Source organism: Bactrocera oleae, chromosome 6 (assembly GCF_042242935.1).
Source record: "Bactrocera oleae isolate idBacOlea1 chromosome 6, idBacOlea1, whole genome shotgun sequence".
In the NCBI taxonomy this organism is placed as follows: Eukaryota; Metazoa; Arthropoda; class Insecta; order Diptera; family Tephritidae; genus Bactrocera; species Bactrocera oleae.
This window is the reverse complement of record NC_091540.1, coordinates 42,806,740-42,832,024: the sequence shown is the minus strand read 5'-3', so window position 1 is coordinate 42,832,024 and position 25,285 is coordinate 42,806,740. Positions and strand designations below refer to the sequence as shown.

Genomic DNA, 25,285 nt, shown 5'->3' with positions numbered 1-25,285 from the left:
TTTTTATTATTTTTGCTATTTTGATTTTATGGTTAGTCAAATTGTGATTTATTCTTATCAGTGTTGCTTACAGGTGTGCACGTATATATGATTATATGTAAGCAAACATGCTTCAGCAGCATCTTCTTCTAACAAAGAACCGCATGGCCTTAGAACAAGTTTGGTCATCCCTGCGGTCAGATGCGCTGAAATAAAGGGCGAAGGAAAAACGCTTGCAAAATGTATAGGCCAACGCCTTTTACACAGCTTTTCAGCTTACTAGCAATGGCCTGCCACGAGGATCAGCCTTGTTTAACACCACGAAACCGGCTTGTCAGCTATATAACACGCGCTAATTACTTCAAGTTGACCAAGGAGTTGTAGGATTTATGTTTGGGTATGTGCAGTTACAATGGAACAACACGATTTCTGTGTTGCCCCTCACTAGATGAGCCCTCAGACAAAAGAATATCGCAAATTTGTGAGTGTTATAAGTAAATGTGTGAATAAAAAGTGCAACCATTGCAATAAAATTTACATACTTACTTGTTTGTTTGCTTAAATCATTATAAAATTTGATAATTCCACCTTCTCATTACAGAATCTGAGCGAGATCACCGCAAATTTTCCTTTATATTCATAACAAATGGCAAGCTTGAAAAGGAAAATGAATTTCCGTTTATGGTGAGTAGCTTTCATAGATACATACAAATAAAATTTTTTTTTTAAATATACATTTGTGTTGAGTCCCCCTTTACAGGCTGCCATAGGTTGGCGCTCTACATTTGGCAGCAGTGACATTTCATACAGATGTGGTGGCGCTTTAATCACCAGTCGGCACTTGATAACGCCGGCACATTGCCTTTACCATTCAGAGTACGTAGAGATTTATAACGGTAAATTAAAAGCAAATATTTGAACTCTCTACATTTCAGTGAATCACCGATTGTGGTGCGCCCAGGTGGTTTCGATTTAGACGATACTGCGGCGAGGGACATTGAAATCGATTAAATCCATATACATCCAGGGTATCATTATCCGGGTGTTTGCAATTATACTTTTGAAGGAGGAATATTAGTAAAAAAACATCACTTCGAATTTCGTAGTACTAAAGTCTAATTTGATTACAGTGTCGGGAGATCCAGTAACTCTGGACCAGCATGTTTGTGGGCAAAACCACTATAGGTGGTAACGTTACGGCTATCGGTTATGGTAATACACAATTTGGTGAGTAAGGAATATGAAGCGGTCGATGAAAAAAAGATACCGGGCAAGCTTAAAATTAAATAAAATACAACACTTTATACTCACCATATGGTAAATTTCATATATGTTAATAATAATAAATCTGGCTACTCTATCTCCTTTTCCGCCTATTCAGCCGGTTTATCGTCCTCCAAATTAATGAAGGCAGACCTGAGTATTCTACCAAATCAAAAATGCGCCGAATATTACGAAGAAGATGGCATTATATATTCACAGTTATGTGCAAATGACCCGGTAATGAGGGGCGATACATGTCAGGTGAGTTGAAAATGTGTGGAAGATATTATTAAAAAATGTTTGCTCATTTGGTTTTATTTTTCGAAAGTATTTTCTTTCTAATTTTTCTTTTAATATGTCGCGCATATTTTTGTTTGTGCAATTAATTTGTATTACTTCATTTTATCTAATTGTTATCTATATGTACGTGAATATCATTTATTGAAAACACACTTCCCACAGGGTGACTCAGGCGGTCCGATTATATTGTACCGTAATATCGGCAAGAATTATTTTGATGTACCCTACATAGTTGGTATCACCTCTTTCGGCATTGGTTGCGGTACTGGAGTCCAGGCGTATACACGCGTGTCGCCACCTATATAGACTGGATTGAGAAAGTTGTCTTCAACTTCTACGAAAACCTAATTATTTTATAAAACTAAATAAACATATATACTGGAGAATTAAAACATATATATGTATGTATGTATATTACTTGTACCCCTTAATGTAAGCCACATTTTGCTGAAACAAATTTTCGAAAATAATTTTAAGTAAACAAACCCTTGGTTACCTTTTTAATGGAACGTTGTATTGGCTTGTTTGGCATTATTTAGTTCGGACCCCTAAAGCATATAGTTGACATTCAAACTGACCGATCCAAAATCAGTATAAAGATCTTCATAAAATAACATTGTTAAACAAAATTTCGCCTTCACTTAGACCAAATTCGATCTTCGAAAAATGTTTAGTAAGCAAATTAAGGTTTCTACTTGTATATGGAAGCACATTCGCCTTTTCGGATTTTCTTATAGATTGTGCAACTTTTAAGCATGAGAACATAAAGTTTTCACAAAATTAAACTGCAACTCAAATCCGCAGTTGCAACTAATGTTTTTAACAGAGATTTATATCGTTAAAAAATATACCCACATTTAATTTTTTTTTAGTGCCGAGAGTTTCTACAACACTGGCTTGCACTTGGCCACTACCCTTGTTCGCAGCAAATGTTACAGCTTTCGGCTATGGAAGTTCAAGATTTGGTGAGTGGCTAGATGAGTTACGCCTCCCCCCTCCATACACGCCACTGCGCGCCAACACACCACATCAACACGATCCACAACAGACATCACACCACTCAGACCACCCACACATACACATCACACCACTCAGACCACCCACACATACACATCACATCACACCAAAACTCTACACAACTCAACACTCAAAAGGGGCTAACAGAGGACCAAACCCTTCCTTTTTCGTTAGCAATTCAAGCGATCAAGACGTGCAACTTTTCCGCCCTTTTTGCGCCCGTATATTTTTTTTATATCAGCCGTGACCGTGCCCGTTTGGTTTTTTTGGTACGGAACAGTGGAAACAAGGTGAGTGCGTAACTGAAACAATTATTTATTGGTCCTTCGAGCCATAGTGAGCGGCACTATGGAGTGAATAAAAGAAAAAACTATAAATTCGAGAAAAAAAAAAGAAAAAAAAGTGCTGTGAGAAACAAAGTGTGGCTAAACGTTAAAATACACACGAAAAAAAAAAAAAAAGACATAAGTGCTGTGCAGTGCAGTGAAAAAAAAAACATATATACACATACAAAAAAAAAAAAAAAAATCAAAAAGAAAAAAAAAAACAAAGGTTCTACATAGATAGAAGTGCAGTGCAGTGGAGTGACATATACACATAGAAAACAAAAAAAAAAAAGAACAGAAGAAGGTGAGTGAAGTGAAGTGGCACAAGCATATATATTATACATAACAAAAAAAAAAAAAAAAAACAAGAAAAACCAACAACGTGCGCGAAATAATCAAAAAGACAGAACGGGCGCGAATTTCAACAAAAAACAACAAAAATACATACATAAAAAGACAGAACGGGCGCGAACTAAATAAATAAAAAAACGTACCAGCAAACAACAACAACCAAACCACTCCAGCTCACCAAAATCACCCACCGCAGCCAAGCAGCAAAGGACTGGGCAACAACGAAAGGCACACGCACAGGCACAGGCACATAGTTAAAATATTGTCCCCAAAACCCCTTGGCGGAAACCCCAAAGTGAGTCGTATCGATTCCATTTAGTATATGTATATATCCTCTTATTGTATGTATGTTGAAATTTATGCCTTTGCGGTTTATTTTTTACAAAAATCCGTCTTAATAAAGGCAATAATAAAAAAAAAGCGGTTACCAAACTGTTTCTATATTTCGGTTTCTTTTTCGGTAAAAATCAAAATACCGCTAACATATAAAACAGTTTGGTTAAAGAAATATATATCCAACGAACTCTTGATTACCTAAATGCTTACCATTGTGTTCAAATACACAAAAATAGTTCTAAAACTAAATAATTCAAGTATTTACTTGCACCAATTTCCAGCAATACCCCTTATACTTAATCAAGTATAAGCAGGATTGCGTAAAATAAGCAAAGGCAAATCAAAAGCAGAAACGAACAAAAGCGAAAACGTACAAAATAAATTTAAACATACATATACATATTATATTTAATACATATAAATATATACATACATACTATATTAGGAGAAAACCTCCGTTTAAAGCATTAAAATATGTATGAAAATATTAAAACATACATATATTACTAAACATTTACATATATACATACATATATACATAAATTTTACTCGAACAACTGCGGTAAATTAATCTACTTTTCGCGGTCTTTTCGCACTGCGTACATATATACACGCTCAGGTATATAAAAATACATTAGTACTTCGCTTCAAAGTCCACATTGGCAAATATTCCGCAATACCCCTTGTTCTTTGTTAAACAAAAACAAGTAGGATTGCGCAAAAGTATTTAAACATAATATATTACATAAATACATATGTACATATGTACAAAGTGCATTGATCTCTAAGACGAGCTCTCAATTGCGCATAACGTCAAGTACATATGTATCAGCTGATCCGCTTATAGGTATACCCTATAGGAATTATGGACACATAATACTTACAAATAAAAGTAAAAATAAAAAACATTTGCGTTTAATATTAATCAATTAAATAATATTAAAAGAAAAAAAAGCGATAAAACACGAAATACGCGTAATATATTCATTTCATAAAATAAAAACTCTTATTATCATAAAAGAGTTAAGTGCTCATACGAGTTTAAAAAAGTTATTAATTTGTTAATTTAAAAAAAAAAACAAAAACCAAAAACCCTTATTTTCTTAAAAGAGGTTTCAAATACATATATTTCTTACATTGAAAATATTTTATTTTATTTCGGCGCATCTCTTAAATGAGCTCAGACTCGAAAGATTCTAAAACAACTCAGTTGCTAAAAGTTCCAAAAATGATTTCTGACGAAAGAAGTCCATGTACACCTGCAGAAGCTACACGCTCAAAGCAAGGTGCTACAAAGCAAAAAAAGGGGAAAGACATTACATACAGTAAATTCATAGCTGAGAGTGACAGCTTAATAAGATACTGCACTCGATTTTCTCGATCTTCAAGATAATTCTGAATCGGTATTAGAAATCAAAAAAGACAATCTTGACAATTTTTGGTCACGTCTCCAAGCTGCATATGACGCAATTGTAGAATCTGACGACTCAAATCTACCAGAAAATTTCAAATCTTCTGCTTACACAAAATACGAAAACTGCTTAGACCAATTCAGCAAATCCCGAAGTGCGAAATCCCGAAAATTGCCAAGAAGCACCATGCTGCTCAAAGGCATTAAAAACCCAAACGCTACACAGCGAAAATCAAAGTAGAGTACTACTACCAACAGCAGTCGTCTCCATCGAACACCGAGGAGAGCTGTTTAAACTTAAGGCCTTAATAGACCAAGGATCACAACGATCTTTCATAGCGTCTAGGGCTCAAAATAGGCTACAACTGCCAACAAAACTAGCCAATTTTGAAATTACGGGAATGGGCGGAAGAGTAGTCCAAAACTCAAATAAAATCTGCCCCATTACCCTAATTTCCCCCCAAGCGAATAAGCATATACAAGCAGAAGCTATAGTCTTACCGCAATTAACAAATATGCTTCCAAGCTATCATATAAATAGCAAGCATTGGCAAAAGGTTTCACACCTAAAGCTAGCAGATCCCAACTGCAACACTCCCGCTCAAATAGACCTTCTATTAGGCAGCGATCTCATACCACAGATAATACTCGAAGGTATTGAGAAAATTTCGAATACACTATTGGCACAAAATACTATTTTTGGGTGGATCCTAAGTGGACTAGTTTCGGAACCAGTTACCACCATGACCACTCAGGTTGAGGAAATCTCAAACGAATACCTCAATTCACAATTGAAAAAATTTTGGGAGTTAGAAGAACTCCCCCCCATATCAATCACAACCCTTGAAGATCAGTATTGTGAAGACTTTTACAAAGCCACAACTTCTAGATCAGATAATGGTCGGTACGTCGTACGACTACCACTAAAACAACAATTTCCCAACACCATCGCCTTAGGTCACTCTCGCACCTCTGCAGTACAGCAGTTTCAAAGTATGGAAAAAAAACCTACTTAAAAAAGGCGAACTCAAACCAGTATATAATATGATGGTGTGTTGGAAGAATATCTCCATTTAGACCAAATGGAGGAAGTAAGCCCATGCGAAAAAATCATAAATGGCAAATATTACTCATTTTACTTGCCTCATCACGCAGTAGTAAAGCCAGACAAAAAAACAACTAAAGTAAGAGTTGTTTTTAATGCATCAAGATCTACTAGCTCGGGGAATTCCCTAAATGATATTCTATTTACGGAACCCACGCTCCAACCAGATTTAATGCTACTAATTTTAAATTGGCGTATATTCAAATACGTATTTAACGGAGACGTCGAAAAAATGTATAGACTAATAGTCGTACATAAAGACGATCAAGATTTTCAGCGAATTATTTTCCGAAAATCTCCCAGTAGTCCACTCCGCGACTACAAATTGAAAACAGTTACCTTTGGCGTCAACTGTGCTCCATATTTAGCCATTCGAACACTGCACGAATTGGCAGAAAACACCAAGTCAGAATTTCCTCTGGCAACCCAGGTGTTAAAAACACAAACGTATGTAGACGATATCCTATCCGGAAGTCACAGTCTTCCACAAGCATACGAGTCACTAGCACAAGTGACAGAAGCCCTCAAAACCGCAGGGTTTCCGTTAAAAAAGATAACGGCGAACCACCCTAATATCCTAAAGGACATACCTAAAGAAAATCTGTTGGATACTAATTTCCTTAAATTCGAAAAGGAAAGTACAACAAAAACTCTGGGGATCCAATGGAATGCGATATCTGACCAGTTTTCATACACTACAGAGTCAATATCAGCATTATCCGCCATAACAAAACGCCAAATTTTATCCTCTGTGGCAAAACTTTTCGACCCCGCAGGATGGCTTTCGCCAATTATGATACAAGCGAAAATCTTGATACAAGAATTATGGCTAGACGGAACCGACTGGGACGAACAAGTGAAACCTCTTCGCTTAGAAAAATGGTCCCAGTTCGCAAACAATCTGGAAGACATTTACCAGATACAAATCCCACGATGGGTAAACTGTTTCCCCGAACACAAAGTCGAAATACACGGCTTCTGTGATGCCTCGGAGAAGGCATACTGTGCCACTATCTATGTGCGCACACAAAGCGATACTGCGACCACAAGCCACTTATTAGTAGCAAAAGCAAAGGTGGCTCCTTTAAAAACGCTAAGTCTACCTCGACTTGAGCTCTGTGGCGCGCTACTACTCGCAAAATTAGCTTCCATGGTGCAGACCCATTTAAACATGAAGAAACATAGATTGTATATCTGGTCCGATACTGAAATTGTTCTAGCCTGGTTGGAAAAACCACCACATGCCTGGAAGACGCACATTGCTAATCGAACGTCTCAAATACTTGACCTAGTGGGGTCAGCCACTTGGCGACATGTAGCCAATTCAAGCCTCACGTATAATGCACGCCATCCTCTAATCATACCAGAGAAATCTCGACTTGCCACTTTACTCCTCAATTATATCCACTTACTTATGCTCCACTTACTCTATATTCCCCGACTTAAGCCCCAAATAAAAAAATGCATTTTCATGTGCAAGATCTGCCCTCTGCATAAGCAGTAGTTGCGAACGCAGATTATGGCAGCACTTCCACCGGAACGCTGTAACTTCGCTCTGCCTTTCACAGTCACAGGTGTAGATTTTGCTTGGCCTTTTCAAATAAAGGCGTCCATGCTAAGGTCGCCCACCATAATGAAAGGCTATGTGGCTGTCTTTGTCTGTTTTACGACAAAAGCAGTGCACCTCGAGCTATGTACAAATCTGACTAAGGAGGCTTTTCTCGCGGCATTTGCTCGCTTCGTCGGACGACGCGGCTTCCCCTCAAAATTAATGAGCGATAACGGCAAAACCTTCATTGGAGCCCAAAGAGCCACTGAAACAGTTTGTGGATTTTATTAAACAAGTATCACCTGAAATTGTTCAGAAGTATGCTCCCCAAGGCATTAATTGGCAGTTTATCCCCCCAAGCGCTCCTCATATGGGTGGTTTATGGGAATCAGCTGTAAAAAGCTTCAAATCCGACTTCAAAAAAGTAGCTGAAAATTATAAATTCAATTATGAAGAATTCACTACCTTATTAACCCGAATTGAAGCCGTTCTCAATTCACGGTCACTCACAACACTTTCGCAAGATCCCTCCGACTTCACAGCTCTAACTCCAGGGCATTTTCTCAAAGGAGCACCCATTCTGGCCATACCTGAGCCAGGCGTGGGGTCGCTATCCCTATTAAATCGATGGGAAAGAATCAAAATTCTCCATCATGATTTCAGCCGCCGATGGAGGGAAGAGTACATCAAGGACCTTCATAAAAGGTACCGATGGAAAACTCCAGAAAAGGCACCAAAGCTTGGAGACGGTGTTATCATACACGATGATTGTCTACCCCCCACAGAATGGCGGCTTGGCCGCATAGAAAAACTATATTACGGTTCCGACAGTCATATACGAGTAGTTGATCTCCGTACTCAAAGCGGAACGCTGACAAGACCGCTCGTGAAATTATGTTTTCTGCCAATCGTATCTAATGACAAAACCGCAAATAACAAACAATCCGCCGATATTACCGCGACGCAAATGAATTAGTCGTATAACTAACCAATAAACCCGCAAATGACAAAACCGTTATAAACCAACCATTCTAACCGCAATGATCGATCAAATTGACGATCCATTCCTGCCACACACCGTGGCACATTCGCCATAAATTTACATGCCACAAATGTATAATCATTCCAACTTCTTCATACAGATCAATATGGAAGTAGATATGGCAGCAACACCAACGCCAGCTGTGAGGTCCGCCATCAATGTGCCGCGCCCTGGGGCAACTCCAACACCACGAACCGCAGCGGCAACCGTTCCTGCAACCGCTCCCCGTAATGGCGCGCGACCACTACCACCTTCATCAGCACCGACAACGGTGCCGCAACGCAGCCAATGCCCACTGTGTCGACGCACACACCGGCTGCAACACTGCAGCATTTTTCGAAGCATGCAGCCACCACAACGTCAGCAGGTTGCCCAAGTGCACGGGCACTGCCTCAACTGTTTGTCTACGGTCCACACGACACCGGAGTGTACGTCGATTACGCTTTGCCAACTGTGCAATAGGCAGCACCATACCATGCTGCACCGCCGTCGGGCGACAACTCGCCCCAAGCCGTAGATCGCAGCAGAGCAGCCATCCGGATCGCCCCCGAAAATAGGCAGCTCCACCTCCCTCCAGACCAAGGCGACAGGAGGCATCAAAACGGCGTCGGCAGCCCAGGCCAACATACCGCCGCTCCACTGGCCTCAGCAGTGTTGTTGCTACGCTTCAGCAACTACAGCGATTGCTAGGCTAGAATTCGCCTAGGGGGCCGGGATGGCTAGATGAGTTACGCATCCCCCCTATATACACGCCACTGCGCGCCAACACACCACATCAACACGATCCACAACAGACATCACACCACTCAGACCACCCACACATACACATCACATCACACCACAACTCTACACAACTCAACACTCAAAAGGGGCTAACAGAGGACCAAACCCTTCCTTTTTCGTTAGCAATTCAAGCGATCAAGACGTGCAACTTTTCCGCCCTTTTTGCGGCCGTATATTTTTTTTATATCAGCCGTGACCGTGCCCGTTTGGTTTTTTTGTTACGGAACAGTGGAAACAAGGTGAGTGCGTAACCGAAACAATTATTTAGTGAGAAAAAAACTAAACCAGGACTATCAGAAAACAAGAGAACACTTCTCTAACAACTATTTTAAAATTTTTGGCTAAAATGTATAACACCATACCACCGTGCGGGATTTTAAAGTAGTAAATAATTAAATGTATACTTACTTAGTTTGTATGTATACTTTCCCATACTTAGCTGGTTTAGCATCGGACACTTTAATAAAGACGAACCTAACTATTTTGACGAATGAAGAATGCGGTAAATACTATGAGCGAGATGACGATTTGCTTTATCGTGGCAGTTGTGTGCAAATGATACAGTTGGAATGAGCGATACTTCTCAGGTGAGGAAATAATCTTGAAAGATATGTTCAGGTGAATTTTGAACCAAAATACATCGAATACACGAATTCACTTATTTTGATTGCTGAAAAGTTTGTTGAAATTTCCATTTAATGGTTGAATATTTTGTAACAAATATTTTGGTTTCTTAAAACCGCAGGGCGACTTCGTACGTGGGTGGCATCACCTCATTCGGCAATGGTTGCTGTTCTAGGGTGCCGGGGGTGTACACACGTGTCGCCAGCTATATAGACTGGATTGAGAAAATAAGCAAATAATGTAACTGATGAAACGCAATAATTTTCTAATATAAATTATAACCTAAAAGTTCAATGAAAACTAACCTAAAAACATTTTCATTTTCGGCGCTTACATAAGAGCTTTTTCCTATAAAGTTATTTCATATTTTTTTGCTTTTTGAAATTTTGCTTAAAGGTTGGTTAAATTTGAAATTTCCGCATATATGACGACACGTTTTGACAAACTCTACCCACTAGCCGTCAAATTGCTTGTAGTGTGATGTCACCGCAAAACAGCTGGAGGCGCTGATAGTTCCAAATAGTGCATAGATGCGGTGTAACAGAGGTCAAATGTTATGCCAAACATGTTACGCCTGCGCCTGCGCACAACTATGTTACCAGACGCCTCGAAATACACACATACATTTAAATACAGATTTGATTGGCTAGACGAACAATTTTTGCTCTGGGCGCTAATCGCAGCTCAATTATTAGAATTACCAATGAGGAGTGAGTGCAGTTATTTACATACATATATATGTATATGTATTGTACTCATGTGCACGAAGGAGAAATGCATCAGCTGTGACGTGGTCGCATCAACGCCTTTACGCAACACGAGTCGCCGCTGATAAGGTGGGCATTGTGGCGTCGCTACCTTAGTCATACCACAGAAAATGTACAAAAAACTTTCGCTTTATTGTTGTTGCAGCGGGCTATCATGCACCGAATTAACATAATCGTGATACAGCAGGCACGCCGCGTGTATAAAATAAAAAAATACAAATTGAGTGAAACACACACACATGAATACTTATACTTGTATGTAAGCATATGTGGCAGCTTGGGCTGGAGATGTTACAAAGAAAGTGAATTGCACGTCGACGCCACCTAAAATCAGTGCTCTCACACACACGCGCATGCTATTATAGATGTATGTATGTATATGTTACTGCGGTTGCGGTCAAATAAATAGCAAATTTCCCTGCTGGCGGGCATATTATACTTACTATGTGCAGTATGTGCTACCTTAATACATATGCTTGATATTCGTTGCCTAAATTCAATCGCTGCAAATTTTCGTGGTTACTGTTATATGGACTGTATTTTTCTCTGCATTTATGCTTCTTCTTCATATCAAGCCACTTTTTCAATGTAAAGTTTGTTTTTTATCCTTTCATATTACAGCTTTTGTTCTTGTTGTTGTTGTTTTATCAGTAAAAATGCATCAATTTGGTTTTTATAAAATTTTTTTGGTTTTGTATATATTTTTATGTTCTAAATAAATAAGAAATTATATTAGTTTAGTTGATTTTCTTATCGTTTTTGTTGTGTTGATATTGCTGCTAAGCTTGACTGTTGTATAGTTTACCATTTACACCGGCCTATTTCCAAATTTCAATTTAATGTCGTATGTGTGGAGCAAATACTTATGCAACAGCAGTGTTATATCTTATAATTTTTTTAATGGGGAGCATTGTAATGGAAGTAAGCGAACTCGGTTTGGTCGAGCAACTGAATATAATATATATGATTGCACTTCAAATATTCAAAACTGGTTGAGCGCTGTTTCTAATTTTTTTTCTGACCGACGCTTTCTTTTGGTTTAGTATTTTGTAAATATAATATGTAGTTACATAATGCTAGGTGTCTGTGTGGGAGTGTGTGTGATTTTAGTAAATTTCTTTGTTTTCAATTGATCTGCTGCTCATGCAACGTTTGTAAAGCGCAATGTGGCTCTTTACATTACCTTTTAAGTGTTAACAAATCTCAATTTCTTGGCGCTACAAACACACCCACACACGCGCACATGCGCTCACAATAGTTTGTTGCGCGCTCTCTTTGTTTAGCTCGCTCAATTACAATTGTCCTAACCGCTTTTCAAACTTTTATTCCAATTATAATACCTATATTAAAGTTATATTCCTTACTATCATTATTGTTGTTAATTTTTTTTTCTTTTATACGTATATCTATATAAAAAAAAGAACTCTTTATTCCTCTTATTCGCGCACGCTGTTTTATAGCCCGTCTTATGTAAGTTTCCGCATTTAAGAAACCACTTTACGATAAGAATCGATTTGACGATGATGCTGCTTCCGAGTTCATCCAAAGCATATTGTTGTTGTTCTGAAAGGAGATGGAAAATCGTTTAATTTTCTAATACCTTGAAATGTTACTGTATAATAAACAGAAAAATTTATAAAAAGGAAATAATTTTTTTTGCTATAAGAAATACTGACTTTTGATTTGTTTAAAGCGTTTATTAAGTTTCATTTGCGAATAGCGAGCAGCTTGCCGTGGTACAGGGGCTTACGTCGCATTCTCGGCATCTTCCAACCGGGCTGAGGAGTGCTGTCTAGCACCTCTCACACGGGTAGGCAGAAGCCGCATGCGTGCGGCAACCAAGAGCTCGCCATGTCGACAACAAACAAATAACATAAACAACCGATACCACAACAACTTAAAAAACAAGGCAATAACAACAGCGAACGGACAAGGGGAAGGCCGTCAAATCAAGCACCGATGCAGGTAAGGGAGGTTCAGGGGATAAACAGAAGTTCAGCTGCCTGCACGCCCTTTCGCAGGAGGCAGACTACCCCCTCTACCACCACCGGGAGTCCCGGCGGACAGGATGATCCCAGGAGGAAGCCAGCGCCTTCTAAACGCAAGCCGCGAAGCGCAAGAGTGGGCAGCTGATGCCACAGGAGCAATTTAACACCAAGCGGCATAGAAGCAATGACTCTCCCCGAACATTCTTCAAGCGGTGGAGGGACAGCGCAGATATGCGAACGCCCATCAAGGCATTTTTATGGCTGTGCTACCTCTGAACTACCCGACGAAGACACTGGGGTCGGTGGAGTTTGCCGTGATCCAGGACCTACTCATGGAGGAGGTATTCAGAGAGTCTGTATATGCAGCCTCCTTCCATGGAGTATATTTTAAAGGAGGTATGCTGCAGGTGAACTACAAGGACGAGAGGTCTGCTAGCTGGTTGAGGGAGATCGCTCCCAAGCTGGCAGGCTGGAATGGCCCCGTCCTCTGCGCAAAGAAAGGAGACGACTTACCATCCATGCATAACATGACGGTGTTCCTCCCTAGGTGGGCAGGCAAGCTGTACGAGTTTACTCGCAGGCTCATTAAAAATCAGAACAAGGGATACTAAGGCCCGGCAAGTTCTCGGCCTGGCAAGTAGTCACTAGCAAGGTCGAGTATTTCGGGTGGCTGCATAAATGACGAATCATATAAAGTCGTCAGGAGGGAGAGCTTTTGCCTGAACTACAGGTTCAGATGGGTGGTCATGAGGCAATTTAAGCCTAAGACGACCGCAGAAAGCGAAATGGGAGAGAAGATGCTAGTGGATGAGGGTGCGGCTCAACCCGGCACTAGTACGTCGAAGCAGACGGCAACTGACGAGACCACGGTGAAGGTCCCTACTGAGAAGGCTGCCGAACAAGAGAGGGTGCTCCCTCCACGCAAGATCTTCTCGAGGGACTCAAGGACCTAGCGGGTGGGAACGTGGAGGACGGCGAAGATACGGACCAATTCCTCATAGAACCGACCCTATAGTGGGTCCACAAAAGGAAGTTGCTCTGGTGAACCTGCACCACGCGGCGTCGGCCTCGGCTGTCATCGCGAGCAGGTTCACAGCGGATGGTCTGGGCATACTGCTAATCCAGGAGCCATAGATCTACAAAGGAGAGGTCAGAGGGCTCAAAACGGAGTCAAATAAGGTAATCTGGGATCTCTCTAGTGAGAGACCCAGAACCTGTATATTAGTTAGTAACGATAATGATTTCGCTTGTATTACAGAGTTCCTAACACGAGACCTGGTCGATGTGCAGGCTGAAATCAATGAAGGAGCGGACTTCGTCCTGGTAGCGGCCTACTTTCCAGGGAAGACCCTGAAGCACCCCCAGAGGTCGTCGGTAACCTGGTGGAATACTGCAGGAGGAATAACCTGCCCCTCGGCCTAGGATGCCACGCCTACGCCCATCACACGAAAAGGGGCAGCACAGACTGTAATACACGGGGTGCGAACCCATTTTTGTAACTAGTGTAAGAAGGGAGGTACTTGACATCACTCTTGGTAACGAACTTATGACAGGGCTGATCGGGCAATGGATCGGAACCCATGTCAGATCACCGTATAATAAGACTCGCACTAGGTTACGAATTGACCCGGATTTTATCCGGCCAAGGGCTTATGTGGAGCTCACACAGGCAGCATGACTCCCAGTCTGATCAATCCCCTCCACAACCTGCATCCCGCTCAGCTTACCACCACTTACACGTACCTTCCTCACCCACAGGAACACCCCGCAAACACCCGAGAAAAATGCGACTTTTACAATTCAACTGCAACGGACTTTAAAGTAAGATCGAGGAGATAGTTGCATTTATGAGCCGGGTATAGATAGCTGCGGTCTAAAAAGCCAAGGATCGCGAGCGAGATAATTGTGGAGGCCTAGCCTTCATACTGCACAACACCGTGCAATATCGTTACATCGACCGCAGGGACACTACCCTTGAATGTCAGAGTATGGCTGTCCGGTCAGGCGATGCCGAGCTCGATTTAATATATACATTCCCCCAGTTACATGTTGCCCAAACACAGGTGCGCTACTTCGTGGTGAAAACCATTTGGTGCTAGGCGAATTTAACGCGCACCACTATCTTTGGCACTCCTGCCTGTCAAACGATCGCTGGCGGAACAGATTGACGATCGAAATTCAATTCGATGGCCATGCCTCCTCGGACCCGAAGAAGTGCGCGAGCTACTTTGGCCGGCAATTTACACTGCACCCTTCGGCTGACAAGGCTAAAGATCTGTTACCCGACGGATGCGCAAAATTACTGCGAACCACTTACTTTCACCGATGGGGAGGTTCAGAGTGAAATCAATAAGGCCAAATCGTCCAAGTCCACTGTCCCTGACGGAATAATCATGCTAAGACACCTAGGCTCGACGAGATTAAGCTACCTCACCTCAACTTATCCATGACCACACTCCTAATACCCGATGTGTAGAAAGTAGGAAGAGTGGTCTCACTAATGAAACTTGCGAAACCTGCTAACATAGGGGAGTCTTTCCCCAGTAGTGAAGACACTTAAGGCCTTGCTACTACCGACATTCACTCACCACATGAGTCTAGCAGACCATCAGCATGGCCTCGAAAAGCGCACAGCACCACCACAGTACTTAGAGTCATAAACGCTCAGATAGCCACCCTGCGAGAGGACGATTCTCGTTGCGTTGGACTTGTCACAGTCTTCGAGGTCAAAACACGAAACTTACAAAAATTAAACAGAGGGTTCCGCAGGGGGGAGTGCCTCTTGATGTTCCCAAAAGAACACTTGCATAGTGAGGCCCGTATGTTTCAACACAAAACGAGAAATAAACCAGCAAACCTAACAAAACAAGTAATGAGCAACGAATAAATCGGGGCAATATAACGAATAAAAATACGTAACTAATTTGAAATTAACAAGCTCAAATTTAAAATGTAAAAATAAATGCTCGACACAGCAACAAGTTCAACGCAAATAGGATAGCAACGGCAGAGGGTAGCAATAAACTCAACAAATATGTATTGCACGCTTTATAGCCAACGTACAACGAACAAGTACAGCAGCTTTGCATTAATACGGTACTATTTTCATTTTTTTCCCGAGCAATCAGAGCGTGTTAACTGGACACTGACTTCCAGCTTACAGTTGCCCGACGACGATGACGATAAGGTTGACGTCGAAAATATTGCATTATTATCGAGATTATGCACAAAGTTGTTGTTGTGGTTCATTGAAGAATTCGCATCGAAGAAGCCATAATTGAACAGAGAGCCACCGCCAACACCACCAGCTCCGCTATTGTTATCAAAGCTGTTGCCAAAACCATCAGCATTACCAAATGTTGTTTGCATTGTTGTCGCTGTCACTGTCGCTGGCAATTTGCATATTGCGTATATTATCTACACTTTGACTATGAATTTGCACTTGGGTTTGGAATTGGTATGGTCCATCTTGTTGACTTTTATTAATGTTGTTATTCCTGTTGTTGTTGTTGGGATAAATAAAGAAGTCGCTTGAGCTGGCAAACGAGGAGTTGAAGACGTCAAAATCACTTTTAGAGTATTGCATAGCTGGTTTGTTATTGTTATTGTAGTTGTAGTTGGATTGTTTGTTATTACTAATATTACTGTTATTAAGTATGTCATTGTGACATTGCTCGCTGCTGCTATTGAAAAAGTTTCTGGAGGGCTTAGTTGTCAAAAGGAGAAAAGAACAGCTTTGCGTTGTTGGTTTGGTTGGTTTTTTTTTTCATGCGTAAACAATAATTTTTTATTTTTTTTATTTTGCCGAATTGAGAATAGAAATCAAAAAGAAAAAAAAATCAAAGAATTGATAATTCCAGGATTTAATTGAGCTAATAAAGTCAAATTAAAATATAAGTTAAATTATAGCAAATTGTAGTAAGTAAAAATAATAATATATTTAGAGCACATTCACTATAAAAAATTTAATTAAGCGAAATAATCACAATAAGCAATAAATATTTCTGGGGGACAGTATTTAGTTAATAATTTTGAAACCGCATTAAGCATTTTAGACCCTAGCAGACCATGACTAAAGATATTGGTTTAAATTACTCATAATAAAATTTTCAAAAATTCTTTCTCTACTTCAAAATATCCTTTACGAGAAATATTAAATTAATTTTCGTATTTTTTATGAAATTATGGCATTATGCTATAACTATATGGCTAAATGTACCTTAGACGCATTAGTGGAGATCCTGATTCATAGTCATAGCAAAGGGCTGTTGCTGTTTAAGCTGGTTAATGGACGGTACCTGTAAATAACAGTAAGAAACAGATAGGTTAACTTTTTTATAGCTTTCAGTAGCTTTTGAGTATTTATAACCAATATTTTATTCTATGCAAATATAACACAAGCGAATATTACATAAATGACTCACCGCAGGCTGTTATTGTAGGAATATATTTGTTTTTGGTGGTATAACAGTATCGCTAAATGGATTTTAGGCAGCATTGCCAGCTTGTGACTGCGTTTGCGCGGGCTTTATTAGATTATCCAACTTAACTTCTGACGAATTTTCACCTAAAAACGATTGCGGTGTTTTCAGTTGTTTGCTCGTAATCAGACAGAGAATCCATTTCATGGAGTAGTGATGCTATGTTGAAGATACAAAATGATTTCAGTAAATTGTGTGGCGCCCAATGGTGGACTTAAAATACTCGTGGCGAGCAGAGAAATGTTCAGCAATTCTAACAGATGTGATTGTGACACTTCCTCTTTAGGCGCCGGCAGCTGGAGCCGTTTGATCTCTGGAATAGTAGACAAATGAAAGAATTTTGGAATGGCGGCAGACAATAAATGTACACACTTGAAATCTTGTTCGCTCTGGCTCAGCGCAAGTTGTCGACGCACATCAATTCCTTCAATAAATTCACCAGCTGCTTAGTCTTTTTGCGCAGATGCGTGCCCTGGTCTTAACTCGCTTCAAAGTACACGAATTCACGCAGTATTTGTATGGCGAAAATATTAACTTTGCACTGTTGAACCACTTTCTCGGTGCCACTTTTGATTAAATACTCCAACAGTATGAGCGCCTTGTAGACATGACGCCAATTCTATTAGTGAGATTGAAAATAATAGCACTTTGGGGTTAGAGGATGAAATAATAATAAAAATGTTTAAAAACAAATGCTTGCGGTTTTGGTTAAAAATATATGTCGGTAGATGTGTGAGAATAACAATAAATTTTAGTAATAAAAACAAAATTATTTTTAATCAAATTTCGATACTAAAAATTATTTTGATTTACTTTAATATTATTTTTGTTTACGGTTGCAGAAACCAAAACATAACCGTCTCACACGTGCCGCACACTTAATTGATCCGAAATAAATTAGTATAAACAAAAACTGAAATGATAACGAAAACATTCTAAAGAGAGCCACAGCATTTATTGTGACAGCAATTTAAATAAGAAAGAAAGAAACACAGTTATTAAAAATAATGGACAAGAGTATTGTGTGATTGTGAATGACATGGACAAGCACTGGTTTTTGATGATACTAATATGTGAATATTTTTTTAATACAGAATGGCATCAGAATATACGCACACTTGAGTGACATATATAATTTGAAGCAAGCATGTTTATTGAACTCAATGTTTTATTTAAACGATCTAAAAGCATTTGAGTGGGATAAACAATATACATATGTATGAAAGCAAAAGCATTTAAGCAGAAAGTGTAATTGTTGTAATTTCGGAAGACATTCGGAGTAGTTTCGGAATACATTCGAAAAAGTTTCGGAGAAATTTGAGTAGGAGAAGACGGGATATATAATTTCGGAATATATTCGGAAGCACTTAGGAGTAAATTAGGAGTGTTATTTAGAGTATATTAGCATAATATTTTAAAATTCAACGAGGTTTTTATTGCATTTTTACACTCTTTTGTTCAATTGTCGTAGCAATACGTACGTATTACCCTTATTTATACTGGTGTGATAAATAAAAGTGGTAGATTACAAAACTTTTTCAGCTTCAAAATTGTATTATTAAATTTTTTACTTTTCAACCAAAAAGAATAGAACTATGGAATTATAACCTAGCTTATTTAAAAGAGTTCTGCTCATATTGAAATTATGTTCTTACTTTTCAAGGTCGAATAAAAAATTTTAAACGAACTAGTCAGGATTTCGTAAGTATGGTAAGTAAATACCAGTACCATATATCAAGGTCTTACAATTTTTCTGGAGTACCAGAGAAAAACGGAAGGCAGCACAGTATTTTGAAAATGTGTTGCCAACGACCATAAAAGTACCATTATGGAGATTACTACAGGATAAAAAAAGTCATATAGAATGCTGTAGATGATCGAGAAAAATAGAAAATATTTAATATAAACAAATTCCACAAAAATCGGTTTTGTTAATGACTTGAGGGCTCAACGAAAAAGGGCATCCTTTAACGATCTCTCCACATTTAAACCGATCATCAAAATTTCTTTTCGAAATTTCATGAATTAAAATGTGAAGATAAAATGAATGGCTACAGAAATATGCAGAATTGAAAGTGCGATAAACACCCAACAAAAAACGGCAATGTAGTGCAGAAAGTATTGATTTTCAGCGAAGCTATGGGTATTTATGAGCAGTACTGCGTGAAAATATAATTTACAATATTTTTGTACAAAATAGTATCAAAAGGGGTAAAATTGCATAAATTGAAATAACAATAAAAATATCGCCATAAAAATGCACTTATAAGTACCCACAGAGAGTAAAAGAATGAGTAAAAAGGAAAACAAATTTCAACCGAAACAAAATGAAATGAATGCGTTGATAATAGGCGCAACAAAAGGGAAATTTTCACGACACGCATGCGAAATCTTGAAGTGCATAACACCACATACTTCCCTCGGTGTGACCATGTTTTCACAATGACAATTTTGTAATTTTCTCGCAATCAAAATAGTTTGACTTGCGGCAATGTCAGAATGCCCATGCAAAGTGTTGCAAGTAGTGCGCGTGCCACACTATAGTAAATAGCACGCCTGCTACCGTTGCCGCCATGGCCTTAGCTGGACTTTTTAATGAATGGGTAGCAGCGCCATTCAAGAAGCGGAACACATACAGAAAGATATACAAAGGCGACGAAAGCGAGCACATAACCACAGAAGTTGCCTACGAGGCCGCAGTAGCTGCAACTGTCTTCTTTCGTGCTTATTGCGATGTAATAAAAGCTCCATACATAAGCTACTATATAATATTGCTGTTTTTGTTGCTGTTCCCCCGAGCGATACTATCAATTCAATTGACCGTTGCAATAGTAGTAGCAACTATAACAAGACTAGATGCCATAGTATGTGGCAGTCGCGTTAATTGAAATTGCATTGTGGTGAACACGGCAGGTGATCGTGGCGATACGAGTGCAACTCTCCAGCAACATACACGCCTGTTATATGTTGCTATAGACCAACAACGGGCGCTTACAAAGCCTCACAGCCTCACTAGTTCACAGACTGTGCGCATGCCTGCCTCTTCGCTTCCTCCACCTTGCTGCGCCGCGTTACAACCAATTGAGAATGTTTTTATCCAAATTTCATATCTAATGGGATTTTAATTTGAAAATTATTAATTAGTAACTGACAATGTCAGTTTGGCTGTCTGTCCGTAACGAAAGCGTTGGTGCATTGCATTGCCACTTTGGGGTGCGCGCGCCGTTGATGATGTGCGTTATGTTGCACGCGCTTGGCAGCGGCTAAAGTGGCATGCGTGGAAATTGATTGCCGCTGTTGCACTGACACAAAAGGTTTACCGCATGCGCATGTGGCATGGTAAAAGTTGCTGCTACTACCATTTGCGGCGACGCGCAGTTGGAGCTTTAGTTGCTCTTAAGCCGCGGTATGCCAGTGTGTGTGTGGTAACAATTTTGTAGCAGATCATAAAGCATAATTGAAAAATTGACAAACGATGGAAATGTTAGATTTGTGATGTGTGATGAAGCAGTGATTTATACGCCTTGTTGATGGTGAAGAAAATTATATTTTTAAATACGCTTAGTTGCATCACCGTACGCCACGATGTTGATGTTTAAGCGCGATCCCGTCGACGAAACCTGGACCTACTTCTACTACTCACTAGAAACCAAGGAACAGTCGAAACTGTAAACTTCACCCCGCGAACTGTTTCGAAGAAGACGAAGACTGTGCTGTCGAAATTAGTAGAAATTCGGGTGAGTTGAGTCGGAGGCCTATTTTGCAGACCTTCAGAAAACTTACGTTTCAGTTGGGTTAAAGAAGATTAATGAGCATTGTTCGGTCAAGTGTATCGAGCTTAATTTCAATACTAAACTATTTTCTGAGCTGAGCGACAACAAGGTAGTTGCGATATTTATATAGGTTAAATTTTTTTAGTGACAGTTGTATTGTTAGCTTCCAGTAAAAACTAACTCAAAGCAACAGCGGATGTACAGTGGTGGGTGTAAAAAGTTGTGGCAGGGAGGGAATATTTATGAAAGCAACAGTATGTTCATCTTCTGTTAAAATTAAATAAGCTTAAAAAACGTTTTTTTGGAAAACTTTTACAACCACTAAAAGACTAAAATTTTCTTAAACAGCGAGCAAGTACTAAAATACGTGTAGCATTTTTTCATATGCAATATTCAATATTCGCAGTGCTAAAAATTAGCTTTTTTCGGCAAACGATGATACTTATAAAATAATTTATTTTCAAATATTTTAAAAAAAAAATGTTCCAACGTTGAAAATATAATGGTGATAGATGACTCTGCAGTAATTCGAACACTTTTATTTACACTTCATTTTCATTATAAATATTATATCCACGCTATCTAAATTTTGACGCCCACCACTGTGCGCGCACTTACACGCATGCGTTCCACCGGACTGCACTTCTTTTTATCTCTTCTGTCTCTGATGTTTTTTGACTATTGAAATTTGCTCGTTACCGTGATTTATTTCGCACATAAATTGTTGGCATTTTCACACGCGATGCATTCGTCAGCGAAGACATGCAACGCAGTTCTGCACAGCAAATATTTTTATTTCCATTTTCATGGCTTAGTTTTCCACTAACTATGTTTTACAATAAATTTGTATTCGAGGAAGTCAGTTGGTGGCGCCAATTGGCAACACGCATGTAAATACATACTGTACATAGTGGCACATATGGCATATGTGGCATAATGGTTGCAAGTGCAATAAATGGCCTTAAGGCGGACGCGTTGCAATTGCTTGGAAGGAAGTGGCAAATAGAGATTTGTGTGCATGTAGCCAAGCAAATGGGCGTGCCCACAATGTCTGTATGTAACCCAAAAAAGTAAATAAATGAAAATGATTCAATAAGAAATGGCAATTTCTATGCGTTGTTGTAGAGGCGTTTTTGTGGTGAAATTCATCGTACTTGCCACTGGGCTAATCAGCAAAGGAATTTGCATAAAATTACCGTTACTTGTTCTTGTTGTACGCAAATACACTGCAATTGTTCACTTCCATTTACTTGAAGATACATATTAAATATTTAACCCGGTTTTTGATCCGTTAATGAGGTAAGTGGAGCATTGTTGTCCGTGTGTCATTTGAATACAAAGGAAACTCGTAAGAGATAACTGCACTCTTTGCGAAATTGAGTAATTAGCATAGTTATATACATTTATATCTGTTGATTTATTTTTTAAATAAGTAAAAAGTAACGAAAATACTTGCATATTATTAGGTCTGTATAAATAACTAAGCTTAAATCTGGTTTTATTAAGCGGAAAGTATTTTACAGTTTTTCTTTGATAAAGACGAAAACGTTAGCCAAGCGACTGAAAATGTGTCGTTCCGGTTATTTTGATGTCAAAGATACACAACACTCTGAAGGCTGCTTACTGATGATGAAAAGTGGGTCACTACGACAACGTTAAGCGATAACGGCCATGGTGGATTCGGTCGCCAGTATTGATAGTCAGGAAGGTTTAGCTATGTGTTTGGTCATGCTGGCAGAGTATCATCTACTATTAGCTGCTTTCCTGTGGCCAAACACTTAATTCGAATCTCTATGTCAACAATTGGACTGTCTGAAGAAGAGGAATTGTGTTACATCAGAACAATGAAATGTCATACACGTTAATAGTGGGTCGCCAGAAGCTGCGGAAGCTTGTAGTGCGGACCTGTTTTCAAATGATTATTACCTGTGCCTGTTTATGGCGAAGCATTTGGATGGTGAACAATTTACCTCAAGAGAGGCTTGTGAAAATCGACTGTCCAGCTTTTTGCCAACAGAGACGAGGATTTCTGTGAGAGGTGTTTTATGAAATTATCTTCAAAATGGCAACAATGGAACAAATCGATGCATATTTGACCTTAAACTGATTATTCTAATTGAATGCTAAACAAAGTTTTCAATTTAATGCAAAAATAATAGAGTATTTTTTAACGCTTCTTTTATTAAGTTTTAGCCTTTAACTTCCAGAGTTTAGGATAATAGAAGACCCAAAAGCTCCAATATGAAGCTACCGGAAGTCACAAGAGCGCCTGACCGCAAGAGTCCGAACGCATTTTGCTCATAAAGATAATTGAGGTATAATTGATAGATTAAACTCGTAATTGAGGTTTCAAAAAATCTTACTAAACTATTTGCATAAAGAAATGTAGATGATGGATGGACACTGCGTATGAGTAACTTTATCGGAAACGCCAGTTTTCCGATAAAAAATCACACTTACATATTCGGTAATCTCAGCGGCCACTAGTTTAGTCATAAAATCGCAATTGCGCGAGTGCAGGTGACTTATTGAATGCATATTTGCGATTATTTTCGAATTAATTGGTTTTGATAACACAAAAAACGAGCGAGAACATATTAAATGTTACAAAGAAAGTCACTCTAGGTCACGCGCGTTCACTTGTTTTATTGTTAATTTCCATTCAATATTTCAAATGAATTTTCAAATAGTGCAAAACCACTAGTTGCAAAAGCTGTTGGCACGAAACATTTTTTGTATTATCCCGTTGAGTTACCCGAGTCCACGCTTATAGAATTTTTTTTGTGAAAACCATATTTTTTATTCGTCAAATTGTGTGCGCGTCGATCGTTGTAAAATCTGCTACTGACTAAAGTCGAGTTTATTCCAAACCGAAATGCGACTTCACATATGCGACACACACACATACACATATTCACATAATTCACAGCCAGATCGTAATGCATTCCAATTTCCAAGCGCAAGTGCTCGTCTACTTAGTATATGGACTTATTCCAATGAAATGAAAATGAAGTTAAATCAAAATTATCGATATGGCAAATTGTGACTCCAGACATGCCCACATATACACATACAAGCATATAGATTGATGTGTGTTGTGGCGTTGAGCGCTTCACAATGAAAATGAAATGGAAAATAGAAATGAAAAGCAAAACACATTTAACACTATGGAATAAAAATCGAAAACAAGTGTGAAAGCAAAAGAAAATATAAAATATAGAAAAGTAGACAAGCACAAATATCTGTTTATTGGAATTAAAACTGCGCTTAAGCCTTACAAATGAGTGCGATACGCGGCGATTATAAAGTAAAGTACGCACACGAGTGTATTTGCGTGCGCATGTGTGCGAGAGCAAGTACTTATTTATTTGTAAAAATACATACATAACGGTATATACATGCAGTTTACATACATATGGGTTTGCTGGTATTTATTTTCTTTATGAAACATTTAATCGCATCTGGATGTCAGTGAAGCGATAGGCGCGCTTCGTGTGTGCCAGCCACTGCGACGCACACACACACACACCACATACAGTCAACCGTCACCACGCAGCCAGCAGCGCTCTGTGCGATTATTTGGGTGCTGTCCGCTGTAAGGCGAGCAGCCGCTGATACCGTTGAAGGCTCAGCTGACCGGCGCATTGCACTGGCTGCCGCCGCGAGTTTTACTTATCAGAGTTGCATTTGCAGCTGCAATGACATTTGGTAGTGGCGGTGCAATTGTTGTTTTCTAACGGCAATGATAACAACAAAAACGAAAATGCGCCGCGGCATCCACACGCCAACCATTCCACACACTGCGGCAATGTGCCCGCTGTGGCATTTACATTTTTATCACTAAAGTCGCCTTTAGTAATTGCTTCCGTGCCGATCGATAATTTAGAATTTGCGTTCATGTTGTAAATATACAATACTTACATATGTATGTATGTGGGGCTCGGTTATAGAGTAATGGTATTCAGGTTTGCATTTTTGGATGCACAAATATATGTGTGTATATATACGCTTTGGTTTGATAATTTGAGTTTTCATTATTTAAAGTTATAGTTAGTGTATATTAAGGGGTCTCATTAAAAAGAGCCGCTCATTTGCGCATTTACACCGGTCACTTGCCCCATATAAACTGTGAGCGTAAACCGAATTGAGAAAAAAATTTCCTAAATGAGTACAACCCTTGTTGTGTGGAG

General features: G+C 39.2%; 2 protein-coding genes across 2 annotated transcripts in view; one reads left to right on the top strand and one right to left on the bottom strand.

Annotated features, from left to right (window-relative positions):
* The first annotated feature begins 1,115 nt into the window (after positions 1 to 1,115).
* Positions 1,116 to 1,915, top strand: LOC138857830 (serine protease snake-like). The gene is made up of 3 exons (XM_070111702.1): positions 1,116 to 1,206; positions 1,361 to 1,503; positions 1,705 to 1,915. The coding sequence occupies exons 1-3, from the start codon at positions 1,140 to 1,142 to the stop codon at positions 1,846 to 1,848; spliced, it is 354 nt and encodes a 117-aa protein (XP_069967803.1). The 5' UTR covers positions 1,116 to 1,139; the 3' UTR covers positions 1,849 to 1,915.
* A 9,603-nt stretch (positions 1,916 to 11,518) lies between these two features.
* The window catches only part of LOC138857903 (pneumococcal serine-rich repeat protein-like), a 182,427-nt gene continuing 168,660 nt past the window's right edge, over positions 11,519 to 25,285 (bottom strand). Inside the window, 4 exon segments of the mRNA XM_070111968.1 lie at positions 11,519 to 12,416; positions 17,061 to 17,139; positions 17,266 to 17,635; positions 17,695 to 17,941. Of these exon segments, the coding sequence (XP_069968069.1) occupies positions 17,801 to 17,941 (141 nt within the window). The 3' untranslated portion in view covers positions 11,519 to 12,416; positions 17,061 to 17,139; positions 17,266 to 17,635; positions 17,695 to 17,800.